Source organism: Caretta caretta, chromosome 20 (assembly GCF_965140235.1).
Source record: "Caretta caretta isolate rCarCar2 chromosome 20, rCarCar1.hap1, whole genome shotgun sequence".
NCBI lineage: Eukaryota > Metazoa > Chordata > Testudines > Cheloniidae > Caretta > Caretta caretta.
In genome coordinates this window covers 19,934,275-19,947,391 of record NC_134225.1, presented here as the reverse complement: position 1 = coordinate 19,947,391, position 13,117 = coordinate 19,934,275, and the positions used below count along the sequence as shown (strand labels likewise).

At 50.7% G+C, this 13,117-nt stretch overlaps 1 protein-coding gene across 1 annotated transcript in view; it reads right to left on the bottom strand.

Annotated features, from left to right (window-relative positions):
* Positions 1–1,152: 1,152 nt before the first annotated feature.
* LOC125629907 (A.superbus venom factor 1-like) overlaps positions 1,153–13,117 on the bottom strand; it is a 53,557-nt gene continuing 41,592 nt past the window's right edge. The window contains exons 30-40 of the mRNA XM_075121536.1: positions 12,626–12,784; positions 11,518–11,668; positions 11,231–11,282; positions 10,900–10,987; positions 8,706–8,795; positions 8,140–8,245; positions 6,571–6,660; positions 4,536–4,622; positions 3,888–3,971; positions 2,713–2,848; positions 1,153–1,482 (exon numbers count right to left, since the gene is read on the bottom strand). Of these exons, the coding sequence (XP_074977637.1) occupies positions 1,341–1,482; positions 2,713–2,848; positions 3,888–3,971; positions 4,536–4,622; positions 6,571–6,660; positions 8,140–8,245; positions 8,706–8,795; positions 10,900–10,987; positions 11,231–11,282; positions 11,518–11,668; positions 12,626–12,784 (1,185 nt within the window). The 3' untranslated portion in view covers positions 1,153–1,340. The remainder of the gene's footprint in view (positions 1,483–2,712; positions 2,849–3,887; positions 3,972–4,535; positions 4,623–6,570; positions 6,661–8,139; positions 8,246–8,705; positions 8,796–10,899; positions 10,988–11,230; positions 11,283–11,517; positions 11,669–12,625; positions 12,785–13,117) is intronic.

Below are 13,117 nucleotides of genomic sequence, written 5' to 3'. Positions count from 1 at the left end.
GTTCACATTGCTCTCCGGGGCAGGGACTGTCTCTTTGTTGTACAGGTGTACAGCACCTACAACCAGATACTTCCCATTTTTGATCGGGGCCTCTAGGTGCTTCTGTGATACACACAATAAATAATCAGACTGTACGATCTTTGGGGCAGGGACTTTTTGTTTTTTGTTCATACAGCACCTAGCACAATGAAGGGAGGCAGCTCCTATGTACCACTGTAATATACCTATTAAATAATCTGAACTTGCAGATTGCTGCAATGTGACACTGGCTTCTCCCATTGCAAAAAAAGAAGAAGATACCTTGCAGCCCCTTTCTTGCCTGTGAACATAACTAAAACAGCTCTGACAAACAGGCTAGTCATAAAAATACAGACACAAAGAATGAGAAAGAAAAGCAAAACATATAGGCCAAAAAAAATTATAAAAACACAAGAGGTGCAAGTTGTCTGATTTATTTGCATAATCAAGGCAGGAGACAAAGGTCTTCTGGGTTCCGCTCCTGAGTGTGGGAAGCTATGTCCATGTACGTGGGATGTCTGTTGATTGAAACAGGGAACTAGGGGTCAGGATTCCTGGGTTCTATACTCAGAACAGCGAGGGAATATTGTCCAGCATTTAGAGCACAAAGATTCTACCACTCCTCCACTCCTAATTCTATCACTGTCCTGTTATGGGTGAGTCACATGAGCATTCTGTGCCTCAGTTTACCCACCTGGGAAATGTGTATAATCCTTCTCTCTTAGTGGAGTTTCATAGCTGTGAAGTTGTTTCATTCTTGTTGTAACTCCAAGAATTTATTTGATATCCATCCCAGTGGTATCTGGGCAGAATTCTGTTCAGCAGCGGCATCTGGTGGCGCTGTGGATTTTGGTGGAGAGCGTCTGTGTACCTCCATGGTGCCAGCCGGCACAGGGCTGAAAAAAGGGACTGTCCCAGCAAAAACGTGTTGTGTGGTCACTCTAGGCACACAGAGGTAGAGAAGACTCGCTCCCAAATATCCATCCATGCGTATCTAACCACCCATTCATGCTTGTCCATCCTAATCTAATTTAAGGTCTTTCTCATGCACCCATGATCCTAGTAGCTGGTTACTTATAAAGCTATTTTGCAGACTATGTAAAGATTGGTAAAAAGTCACACAGCAGACCAGGGTAAGAAATCAGCCGTTTATATATATAGAAACAACAAGAAGAGAAGAGAGCGAAACCCCCAAGAGGACAGGGCTAGTGGCGAGAGTCAGCAGCATTGGGACTCTGAGTGGAGATGTCTCCACCTGAGTGTAACACTCCGTCTCAGCTCACACTGTCCCATTGGGGCCGCTGGGAAAGCTGGGTCCAAGTTTAGGTTGGGCAGCCAAACATGGTCATGGCTTCAGAGAACTCAAGGAATTCCTGGCAGACGTTCTGGAAATCCGGCTCCTGGCATTCATCCTCGTTGGGCCACTTCTCGATCCAGGTGTCCTTGCCAATGATGTAGGATAGCCTGGGACAGACAGGCAGAAGGGTGAGCAGTGAAGCACAGAATGTGTCCAATTTGTTGGCTCAGTTCCTCAAGGGCAGCCAGGTTTGCCTAAGGGCATAGGTAGCGCGTATGGCGGGCCAGGGGAGGCTGAGTCCCTCCAAACAGCCAGGCGTGGCCCCACTCATGCTCTGCCCTGAGCCCCCTCCTGCTTCCCGTTGCTTCCCCCTGGCCACAGCCCATGCAGGCTGCTCCTCTTCCCCAAGGGGGCTGAGGCAAGTGCAGGCTGGCCTGTGGCTCGGGACTTGAGGCAGATGGGCGCCCCCAGTGCAGGGGCCCCGCAGCACTGGGGCTCCCTGGCGCTCCAGGGCTGGTGGTGCTTGAGGCACGGGGGGCCGCAGCGTATGGCGCTCTGAGGCTGGGGGCTCAGGGGCCGCAGCACATGGCGCTCCTGGGCAGGGGGTCCTGGGGCCATGGTGCCCAACACTTCAGGGCTGTGGGCGCTCAGGCTGGCTGGCTAGAGCAGCCCAGGTCTGGGGCTGGCAGCCGCGGTGGTGGGCTTGGGGCTCCAGCGGGAGGGATGGGTGGAGAATGGGCGGGGCCGGGGGCCAGCCTCCCCAAACAGCCAGCTTACACTCAGACTACAGAGAGACTACAGATCCCAGCATGCAATGCTCCATATATATATAGCATGAGGATGGAACTTTTAGCCTCTGTGAGCTGCATCTTTGTTGGTGAAGCTCATGGTTAGGTGCAGTTTCTACCCTAATTAAATATATTTCCACCAAGTTTAAACGTAAGTGATTTGGGAACAACTGTGGCTGGATGCAGGGACCTTGAAATTGCACTGTGAATGTGATTTGTGCTGGTGAAATAGTTGGGTAGCCCCTGCGGGGAATGGTGGTCCAGGGTTAGACGACGAGGCGAACTTGGATTAAATTCCCAGCAACTCCAGAAACTTCCTTTGGGTACTTTGGAGAGGTCACCGAAGGCCAGTCAGTGGGAGTTAGGTGCCTCAATACCTTTGAGGACCTGGACCTTAGGCTATCCGTGCCTCAGTTTACCCATCCATTAAATGAGGGTAATAACGCTGCCCTGCCTCCCATAGTGAGAATAAATACATTCAATATTGTGAGGCTCTCAGAAAGTACAGTAATGGTGGCCTGATAGGTACTTAAAATTGATAGGGTAATTAATTAAGGGCGTGTCGGCTTGAAAGTGACTAACGCAGGGTAACCACAGGAGGCTACTTACTCAGCTTTCCTGGGCCACAAGTCGGTGCTGAGTCCCCAGATCAAGTAGTCTTTGTTACGCTCCAGCCTCAGAGACTCCCTGCATTTTATGTGGCTGATGAATGGGCGAGTTTTTCCTTGTGGATTTTCATCAGTCCCTGGGGGGACGGGGAAAAGTGAAAAAAGATCTCACACATAAGAGCAGAGTGACGAGGAGATAGTACAGGGTGGAGAGGGATGAAGATGAAAGGAACAGAGAAGAGGTGACTCCTAGGCGTTCTCTTGAGATTTCAGTACAAATTCAGCCCCAGTGCGACTGCTGTGATAACCAATCACTGAATCTCCAGCAGTCATTAGAGACAGGAAGGACCATCTTGTGGTTGCGGCACCGGGCTGGCCTGAAGAGTTCAGGCCTCAGCTCCTGTTTCTGCCACAGACTCCTTGTGTGACCTTGAACAAGTCACTCGATCTCCCTGTGACTCAATTCCCCACCTGTGAAATGGGGCTAATAAATCCACCCAGTGTCGATTTAGACTGTAACCTCGTCAAGGCAGGGGTTGTATCTGGGTATGTCCAGTGCTTAGCACAAGGGGCCCCTAATCTCAGGTAATACAAATAATTAGAACAGTCATATCAGCTCCCAGTGAGTGAAGCCGCTTTGAGCTCAGTTAGATCCCTGCTTACTTTGTCTTTATATCGATTTATAAAAGTCAGCATTGAGGAAGAGAGACTCCACCTCCCCTATAGCAGCTTGGGCCAAAGGGCCACCAAGTCTGGGGTCTTGACTCCCACAATGGCCAATGCCAATTGCTTCAGAAGAAGGTTGAAAAAGCCCATAATGAGACTGGCCAATTGCGCCAGGCTGAACACAGTGAGAGGTTCCCCCCTGTTATTTTGTCTGCCTTTTCATGGCAAGGCTGCCTCGGTGGGTTGAGCAAATTCTTTCTTGTTGTCCCCATGTGGCTATAGGTTAATGCCCTGGAGCATGAGAGTAGATTAGCCTTGCTTTAGCACTTCCTCTGGAGAAGAGAATTAGCTCTTATGAATTGGTTAGTCTCTAAGGTGCCACTAGTACTCCTTTTCTTTTTGCGAATACAGACTAACACGGCTGCTACTCTGAAACAGCAATTATGCAGGCCTTTATCCCAAAGGCCATTCAAAGAAATTGCACCCTGATTTTAGAAGGGGAGCTCTTACCTGCTTTAATGATTTCCAAAATTTCCATGATGTAATAGTCAGAACCGCCCACTTCTTCAATTCTAACAAGCTTGGTTTTATACACTTTAAAAAAAGGAAGACATACAAAACACCAGTTGAAGGTCTGCAGTACTTTTCTGTCAAGAATTCAGTGTGTAACTGACTCCCCAAACTGGCTGTGAGAAAGATGGTCCCATGGTGTGGGCGATAGCTGGAAACCGGGGTTCATTTCTCTGCTCCACCACAGACTTGCTGCGTGACCTTGGGCAAGTCACTTAGTCGTTCCGTGCCTCAGTTTCCCCTTTTGTACAATGGGGATAATAGCACTGCCCTGCCTCACAGGAGGTTGTGAGGATGAACACGTTAAAGATTGTGAAGTGCTCAGATACTAGGGAAGTGGGGGGGCAGATAAATACTTAGGGTTAGATTGAATCTTAAACAGTCATCTGATCTTGTTCATTTCTGGGAGTTTAAGGCCCCAAAATCTTATCAGGTTTCTGCCTCAGAAACCTTAACAGGTTTCTGTCTTCTGACCTTACCCCTGATTCAACCTCAAGGGCAAACTTTACAATCCAAACCGAATTCCGAACCCTGTCTCTGCGCTCTCCTCATGGAAAAAGACTCAGCAGATCCAAATCACAGATTTACCATAATCCACTCCAGGTTCGCAGGCTTCCTCCATTCGTTTGTTCAATGTGATGGGACCCTCTATCTTCTGCTGCATGAAGCAGTTTTCTATGGGGAAGGAGGATGGGGTAGAGAATCACCAAGGGAGACCATAGTTTCAGCTCTGCTATTAGTGACCCACAGATGCCCACCTATTTGAATCCTGGGTGAGCCATGCTAGTCCAGACAGTGACAGGCCCACCTCCTCCGACAAGGGAGTGGCCATGAAGCCAACCACCCATCACGTTATGGGGCATAGGCGCCAACGCCGTGGGTGCTCCGGGGCTCAAGCACCCATGGAACAAAAATAGCAGGTGCTCAGCACCCATCAGCCACAGCCATTTGGCGGGGCTGCAGATCAGCTGTTTGGCGGCTGGCAGGAGGCATTCGGCAGAGAACAGCGGGCAGGGGATCTTGGGGGAAGGGGCAGAGCGGGGACAGGAAGTGGCAGAGCTAGGGTGGGGTCTTAGGGGAAGGGGCGGAGTGGGGGTGGAGCACCCACCAGGAAAAATAAAAGTCAGCACCTGTGTTATGGGGCACAGTAAAAGAAGAAACAAGGGATGGAGAGGTAGGTTGCAGGGTCTAAATGAGGCGATCCTGAGCCGACAGACTCAGACAGTTCTGCAAAGGAATCAGTAGATGTTGCCCAGAGGAACTCTTTCTGGATATATGAAATAACCAAGGACCATAAATAGGCCTGGCAATCACAGCTATCTTCCCTCTCTGCACTGGTGGATATCTACCTGGGTCAGTGCCAGGAGGAGCCTTGTCTCGGGACTTAGTGGAGCTGCAGATGGGGAATCAAAGGTGATGGGAAGGAGAGATCTGGAGACTGAATACCTCTCTGTATGCCTGGCAGACTGCAGGGCTACAGCAAGTTCCCCACTGAACAAGGGCCCCACCAGTGGGTCTCCACCCTCTTCTAGAGGATCCCTTCCTAAGAGTCAGCAGGGAGTGGAGCCTTCATGGCTCATCCAATACTTGGCCTCTGTGCTGAAACTGACAGCAGGGGGCTGAGGGGTGCCAGCTGTGGGCATCCTGGAATGAGAGGACCCACATATTTTAAAGAAGTGCCTGACTTCATGTCACTACCCCCCAGGCCGGATTCCAACCATTGAAACAGCTGGTATGTTTCCACGGAAGTTTCATAACCAGGGAGGAGCATCCCCATCGGAATGGCTGGAAACCCAGCAACCCCTGCATCCCAGACTGCCCTGCTTCAGTGTGTGCAGCCCCACTCCACGGATCAGCTGGCTTAGCCCAGCCCCCAGGGCCCTGATGGGCAGAGAGGAGGAACTGACTTCTCCAAAACCTGCTCCCTCCCGGTCATCCAGCCGACAAGAGAAATTCTGCTTCTACGTCCTGCTGCCAGCTCTCCATGTGATTGGCAGGTGGGGTTGCCATTGGAAAAGGGAGTGAGGGACCACAGGTGAGGGTAGGTGGTCAGGGAGGGTGGAAACCCTTTGCGAATGCAGGAGAGCAGGGATAGGAGACGGAGTGAAGAAAGATATTGAGACTCTGCGTGGTGAGGGGCAGGTTTCAGGCTGGGAAGGTGGGTCCCGGGGATTCCTACCTCCTCCAAGGCCCATTCCAGCCCCTCTGGGTTCCACTCCCTGGCCCAATCCCAGGCCCTGCAGTCCCTTCTGGTTCCTCTCTTGCCTGCCTTCCCCAGGCGTGCATGACTTTATGTGGGGGTGCATCCCCCACATATTTCCACTGAGGGCGCCCTCATCCCGACCCTGGTCCCACCATTCCTGTATGTGGTGGTGCTGTAGCAGGGACACAGCTGGCCAAGAGTCAGAGCTCCAGGCTGGGGGACAAACCCAGTGACCTTCCTGCCTGTGGCTGCCGTGAGCCTGTATCACATGTGAGAATCATCCAGAGCCCATAGGGAAGGAGAAGCCCTGATGAGCGACTGAGGGGCTGATGCTGGGGGGCCCTGGGACTGCATGTTTGCTGGTAAAGCTGACAGGGGAGCCCCCACCAGAGATGTAAGCAGAGACAGGACTCTCCTTACCTTCTGCACACCGGCAGACTTCCCCGTGACAGAGCTTATTGAAGAGCCCGCTCTGCTTAGACGGGTGGTAGAACTTAGTGCACCGGTCATCTAGAGAAAGATCAGAGACACGGATTACTACCCCTCCCGCAGAACAACAGCCATGATTTACAGCACCTGGGAGACAACCCTGAAAGGAGCAGTCCCACTGGGTGACCCTGGGGAAGGGAGCAGCAATCTGTGGGAACAACTTTCTGCGCTATAGGAAACCATCAACTTGAAATGATGGGCTGGTGCTTGTTGGAGACACCCTCATAATCATGCTAGCAGCAAATCCACCTCTGGAGGTAAAATGCGGGGAGAGGGCCAGTAGGATCATTATTGCCTGTAGTCAGAGGTTCCCCTTATTATTTTGCCTACCTTTGCATGGGTGTGTTAAGGTGATGAGTGTGACCATATATTTCCAGCTTGAGGTAATGTTAGAACAGGAGGAACTGGGAGGTGGGCAGGAAGTCAGACTAGATGATCAAGATGGTCCCGTCTGGCCTTAAAGTCTATGAGTCTGAAACCCCTGAGTTCTAATCCAGGAGTTCTCAACCAGGGCGACACATACCCTAGCAGTACCCCAGGGGGTATGTTCACTTATCTAGATATTTGCCTAGTTTTACAACAGGCTCTAGAGCCCTGCAGCAGGACTGGGATCCCACAGGTCCCGCTGCCCTAATAGCGGGAGCGGGATAAAAATTCAACAAACAATGCAGGAGCGGGTGGGAGTGGGAGTAGAGACTGTGGGGCAGGGTGGGAGCAGGATTGAAAAAATCGTCCTCATTCACCACAAAGAACAGGAACTCCCCAGCCAGCAGCCGCCGCTCTCTGGCCGCTCAGCACGGAAGGGCAGCGCACAAGTAAGGGTAGCAAAATCAGATCATGCCACCCTAACTTCTGCGCTGCTGCTGGTGGCGGCGTTGCCTTGAGAGCTGGGAACCTGGCCAGCAGCTGCCGCTCTCCAGCCGCCGAATGACAAGGCTCACAAGCGAAAACAGGCTCAGGTCTCACACTGAATTGTAAGTCCAATATCTCTATTCCAATTGATTTATATTGATTATATGGTAAAAAATGAGAAAGTCAGCAATTTGTCAGTACTAGTGTGGCTGGGACACTTTTGTATTTTTATGTCTGATTTTGTAAGCAAGTCATTTTTAAGTGAGGTGAAACTTGGGGCATGCACGACAAATCAGACTCCTGACAGTAATCTGGGAAAGTAGAGACGGGAGTGTGAGCTAGTGTAGAGCAGGAGATTGGGATTCAGGACGCCTGGGTTCTATTTCCAGTGGTGGGAGGGGACTGTGTATGCGGAAGCTGTACTTAGAGCTCTGAATTGGCAATCTGCTCCCAGCTGTGCTACTAACTGTCTAGGGCTTACCTGAGGGCAAATCTCTTAACATCTCAGTGCATCCCCTCTGTTACATGGGGATAATGATAACCAAGTATTTCAGCAAGAGACTGCAAGAAGTAAAGACACCAATGTAACCCAGAGCAGAATTTGAAGCCATGGTGCCTTTAATGGTGAGGAGAGCTGCGATCTGTTACCTATGGTGTAATAGTCGTAGACTGTGACGGATGCCGGCTGAATGAGACCAACTTCGAAAAACTGGTGAGCTTTAAACTGCAGGCATTCATCCTCTCTGTGCGAAACCTGGGTGGGGGGGAAATAACAGGATTGCTTAGGCCGAAGGGTGGCTGGATGGAAAAGAGAGAATGAAAAAGAATAAAAGAAAGGGAGATGTTGGGGAAAGAAGAGGGCAAAGAGAAAGTGAGGTAGGTGGAGGAAAGAAGAACTAGAGAAGTGAAAGGAGCAAGGAAAGAAGAAGTGAATGACACAGAGAAGCAAATTCAACCTTAATGTCAGATGCTGTATTTCCCACTGAAGTCAATGGACCTACATCCACATATACCAGCTGAGGATCTGGACCATTCAGTTGTTCCTAGTGGAAAGCCTGAATCTGGGCCAGTGAGTCAAATTCGGCCAGGGGTTGCAGTTTGTCAACTTGCTGACGTCTGCGGGGATGCCAGGGTGTATCTGGGAATGCAGTTTGGCTCAGCAGGGGCCCATGAAATGAACACAGGATCAGAGAAGCCCCTTGTCGAGTCTTTACCTTGTCCAGGTAGATCATGAGGTTGCCTCTGTCGGATGGGGCTTTGTCGATTTCAAACTTGGAAATGTATCTGTCGACCCCTTGGGAAAGCTAAATGTGAAGAAGGAAAAGCAAAAGGCATTGTGGGTAAGGCACCGTCTCTGTGAAAGTCCTGCAGCTGGGTGAAAAAAATCCATCATCTCACTACGTGACTCAGTGGTGTCATGCTTGTGATCACGTCTCCTATGAGAGGATCTGCATGGAAGATACTAGCCTGCTACTTACTCAACAGCTAGGGTTGTCAGGTATCTGATTTTCAAGCAGAACACCTGGTCGAAAAGGGACCCTGGCAGCTCCGGTCAGCAGCACAATGGGGATAAGGCAGGCTTCCTGCCTGTTCTGGCTCCGCACAGCTCCCGGAAGCGGCCGGCATGTTCGACTCTTAGGCGCCGGAGCGGCCACAAGGGCTCAGCGCACTGACCCTGCCCCGATCACCAGCTCCGCAGCTCCCATTGGCCAGGAACCGCGGCCAATGGGAGCTGCAGGGGCGGTGCCTGCGGCTGCAGGCAGTGCGCAGAGCCCCCTGGCCCCTCTGCCTAGGAGCCGGAGGGACATGTCACTGCTTCCAGGAGCCATCTGAGGTAAGTGCTGCCTGGCTGGAGCCCGCACCATGAACCTCCTCGTGCACCCCAACCCCTTGCCCCAGCCCTGAGCCCGCTCCCACACTCCAATCCCCTTGGCCCCAGCCCGGACCCACTCCTGCACCTCAAAACCCTCATCCCCGGCCCCACCCTAGAGCCCACATCCCCAGCCGGAGCCCTTGCCCCCTCCTGCACCACAACCACCTGCCCCAGCCCGGTGAAAGTGAGTGAGGGTGTGGGAGAGTGAGCGACAGAGGGACGGGGGATGGAGTGAGCAGGGGGCGATATGTTGGAGAAGGGACGAGGCGGGGCGGGGCCTCAGGGACGGGGCGGGGCAAGGGTCTTCGGTTTTGTGTGATTAGAAAGTTGGCAACTCTATCCACAGCTAACGGAGCTGGTACTCTCGCTGAAAAAGTTGAGCTTTCCATGATAAAGGTCCCAGGTTCGGTGACCACAGTGTCCGTATGCACAGTGCCTACATTTGTAATGAAAGAGGTGCCGGGGCTCAAGCAATTTATTCATTTATTTTTTACTTTCATACTGACGCAGCAAGCCCAGAGGTGCCGGGGCTACGAACTGCCAGGCCCAGAGGTGCCGGGGCTCAGCCCTGGCACACATGAAGCACTGCGTACGCAGCCAGAGATGACCCAGACCTGCAGATGGGGGGGAGGGGGTGGAGGGGGGTGGAGCAGTGCCACTGGGGGCAGCAGTGTAAGTAGATGTTACTGAGCATGCTCAGTACAAACCAAGCAGCAACTCTGGGCACACTATGGTTCTGGTTTGGCATTCTGGCTGATTTTATGCAGCTGCAGGAGGAGAACACCAATGCTGGAAACATCCCTGGGTTTGTTTGCCTAATAATCCACCCTCATTTTATACCAGGGCAGCAATTCACTGCAGTGACTCCTTCGGGGCCTGGCTTTTTTGTGCAGCCTCTTTTTCTATATCCACGGTTCTCCTGGCCCAAATAACTCCTCACCGTGTAGGTCAGAGGGTCTAAAGGGAAGCCATTTTTTTTAAATTCTGGCCCCACTGTACAAGAGACTGTATCAAATGCAGTCTGCTCTGGCATGCACAGTCAAATGACAGCAGCCCCTCAATCTGCTATCCAATAAAGCAGGATTGAACTGACCTAGATTTGTATTGCCAGATTTTCAAAGCAGCCGGCTCAACTTGCAAAACTTGCCCCGGTCCCTGATTGTGTGTGTGAATTTGGACGTTAGGCTCATAGCCTATTCATCCCCTGGCATCTCCTCTATGAATGCCAACAAAGGGCCCACCAGTTGTGGTGCTGGTTACAGAGATGTGAACACCCATCCCCAAGGAAACTGAGCTGAGTCCCAAAAAGGCCCCCAAAAACTGCCCAAGGGAGATGACATTCCATCCTCAATATGGAGAGAACTGGTTGCGGTTTCCTAAAGCTGTTACCAATCCTTAGAGCCATCTGGTCTCCCTCCAGGTTTAACCCTGGAGCCTGACTATTCACCTGGTGCCTTGGATTTTTTATCTGAAAGCCCCAGCCAAACCACTGCATTGTTTATTACGTTCCCTCTTCTCAGATTACACTGACGTACTCTCTTAAGATCCTCCACGTCTGGTGAGAAGCCAGTGAGCATGGAGACATCGATGATGGACATTGTGGCATCAACCACTCCGAGGAACCTAACGAGGGGAAGAGAAAATACCCTTTTGATCAGAATTCATCACTTGAACATTGATTTTGCGATCGCTCCACCAGCTCCAGTTGCTTTATCATAACTTTTTTGGCAATTCCATAGAAAAATTCATAGCCCAGGATTCTCCAGCTACCCCCTGCATCTGTCCATCTACCCCCTGCATCTGTCCATCTACCCACTGCATCTATCCATCTATTTATCATCTATCGTTAAAGGGCATTGTTCTCACCTGATGCAGATTTTAATATAGATTGAACGCATTGCTCCTTCCGGCTTCTTAACTAGAAACATTGCAGAAGAGAAAAGAAATTAATATCTCAGTGTAAATTTCATGCCAGAATAACCCTCTTTTGTTTTTTAGGTGCACTAACATGGCTTAGTAATCAAAGAGATGGTGGTTGGTTGGTGTAAATCCGCTGCTGTCCATGGAGTTAAACTGGTGTAACTGAGCCAAATTTGTCCAGATCTGAGGATTGACAGCAAACTTCAGAAGAGAAAAGATGGGCGGTTACTTACCACCCCGGGCTTCTTCGACCGATACCCTCAGGTCAAACTTCTTACATTGAGATTCATCCTCCCGTACTTTTGCGTTATAAATCGTCATTACGGTTAAGGTCCCTTGTCCAGTTCCTTCTGCCTTCACAGTGAAGTCTTCATTCCATTTGGTCTGTAAAGTTGATCCAAGGTTAATTTTCTTTTGTAGTTCATTATTATTATCATGATTTAAAGACAAGGCAAATGAAACTAATGAAGAAAATGAAGCTGGTGAGATTGACAGCCACTCGCCCAGAGGGGCTGGGGGGACTCTGCAGAGGCATTAGCATGAAGGAGAAAAAAGGTTACTTACCAGGCAGTAACTCTTTGATCTCCAGACGTATTGCTTCTCCAGAGCCAAGCCTAAAGCAACCCATCCCCTCCTACTTCTGGATTCAGCTCAAAACCACACAGTCCAGGTCACTAACCCTGGAACAATTTACCTCGGGATGTGTGAGGCAAACCCCAGCCAGCCCAGGGCTGCTCACTCAGCTGCGGTGACTCACCCCTCCAACAGAGCCTGCAGTGACAATCCCTGGTCAGGCCCTGGGCCAGATAACCCCCAGGCACAAGTATTTTACTGTCCCCATCAGAGCTGCGAGTTACTCTGCATAACACCACTAGACATCCAGGGACCTTCCTCTGACCCACGGCCTGTCCCCAGACCCTGATTTCAGCATTGCCCTTGGCCCAGTCCCAACTCTACAGCCAGCTCCAACCACCAGGCCTGACTGCCTAGACCCTAGAGCCTGACGGGATATGGTGGATTCTCCATCACTTGAAGTCTTTCAGTCAAGGCTGGATATCTATCTAAGAGACATCTCACAGCTCAGCTAGAAGTTATGAGCTTGATGTAGAAATTAGTAAGTGAGGTTCTCCGGCCTCTGACCTGCTGAAGGTCAGACGAGATGATCATAATGGTCCCTTCTGGTCTTAAAAATCTGAGTCAAAAGTGTGGATGCATTTGGAGCTGGTGCCAGGAATCTGAATCCCCCTCCCACTCTCAAAAGGGTTTGGATAGGAGATTCTAGTCAAATCCCCTTTCGCTATGATCAATGGTCTCTACTAATCACACAGAGAAGCATGATACCTCTGCTGTTCTGGCCACCAGAGCATTCTGATGTAAGATTCTGTACTTTATCGGACTAGCACGGCGTGGCAGGAGAATAGAAACGTCCAAATTCAGGTCTTTGTGCTGCGGAATGTCTATCTGGTACTGCGCAAGAGCCTGGAACACCATGATGGTAGCCTAGAACACCAGGAGGAAGACAAGAGGGTTACACCTTATTGTCCTATTGTGCTGGACATCTGACAGCTTCTAAAGAGACTTTTTAATGAAGAGGAACCAAAAATACAATGAAAGAAAACACCAGGGTTCCACTGGGTGTCACGCAGGCAAAGGGTTATATAATAATATTACCTGGCTCCTCTGTAGTATGCTTCATCAGTAGATCTCCAAGCACTTTACAAAACAGTACAATATCTTTAACCCCATTTTAGAGATGGGGAAACGGAGGCACAGGGCAGGGAAGTAGCTTTCCCAGGGTCACCCAGGAAGCACGTGGCCAAGCCAGGAATAGAA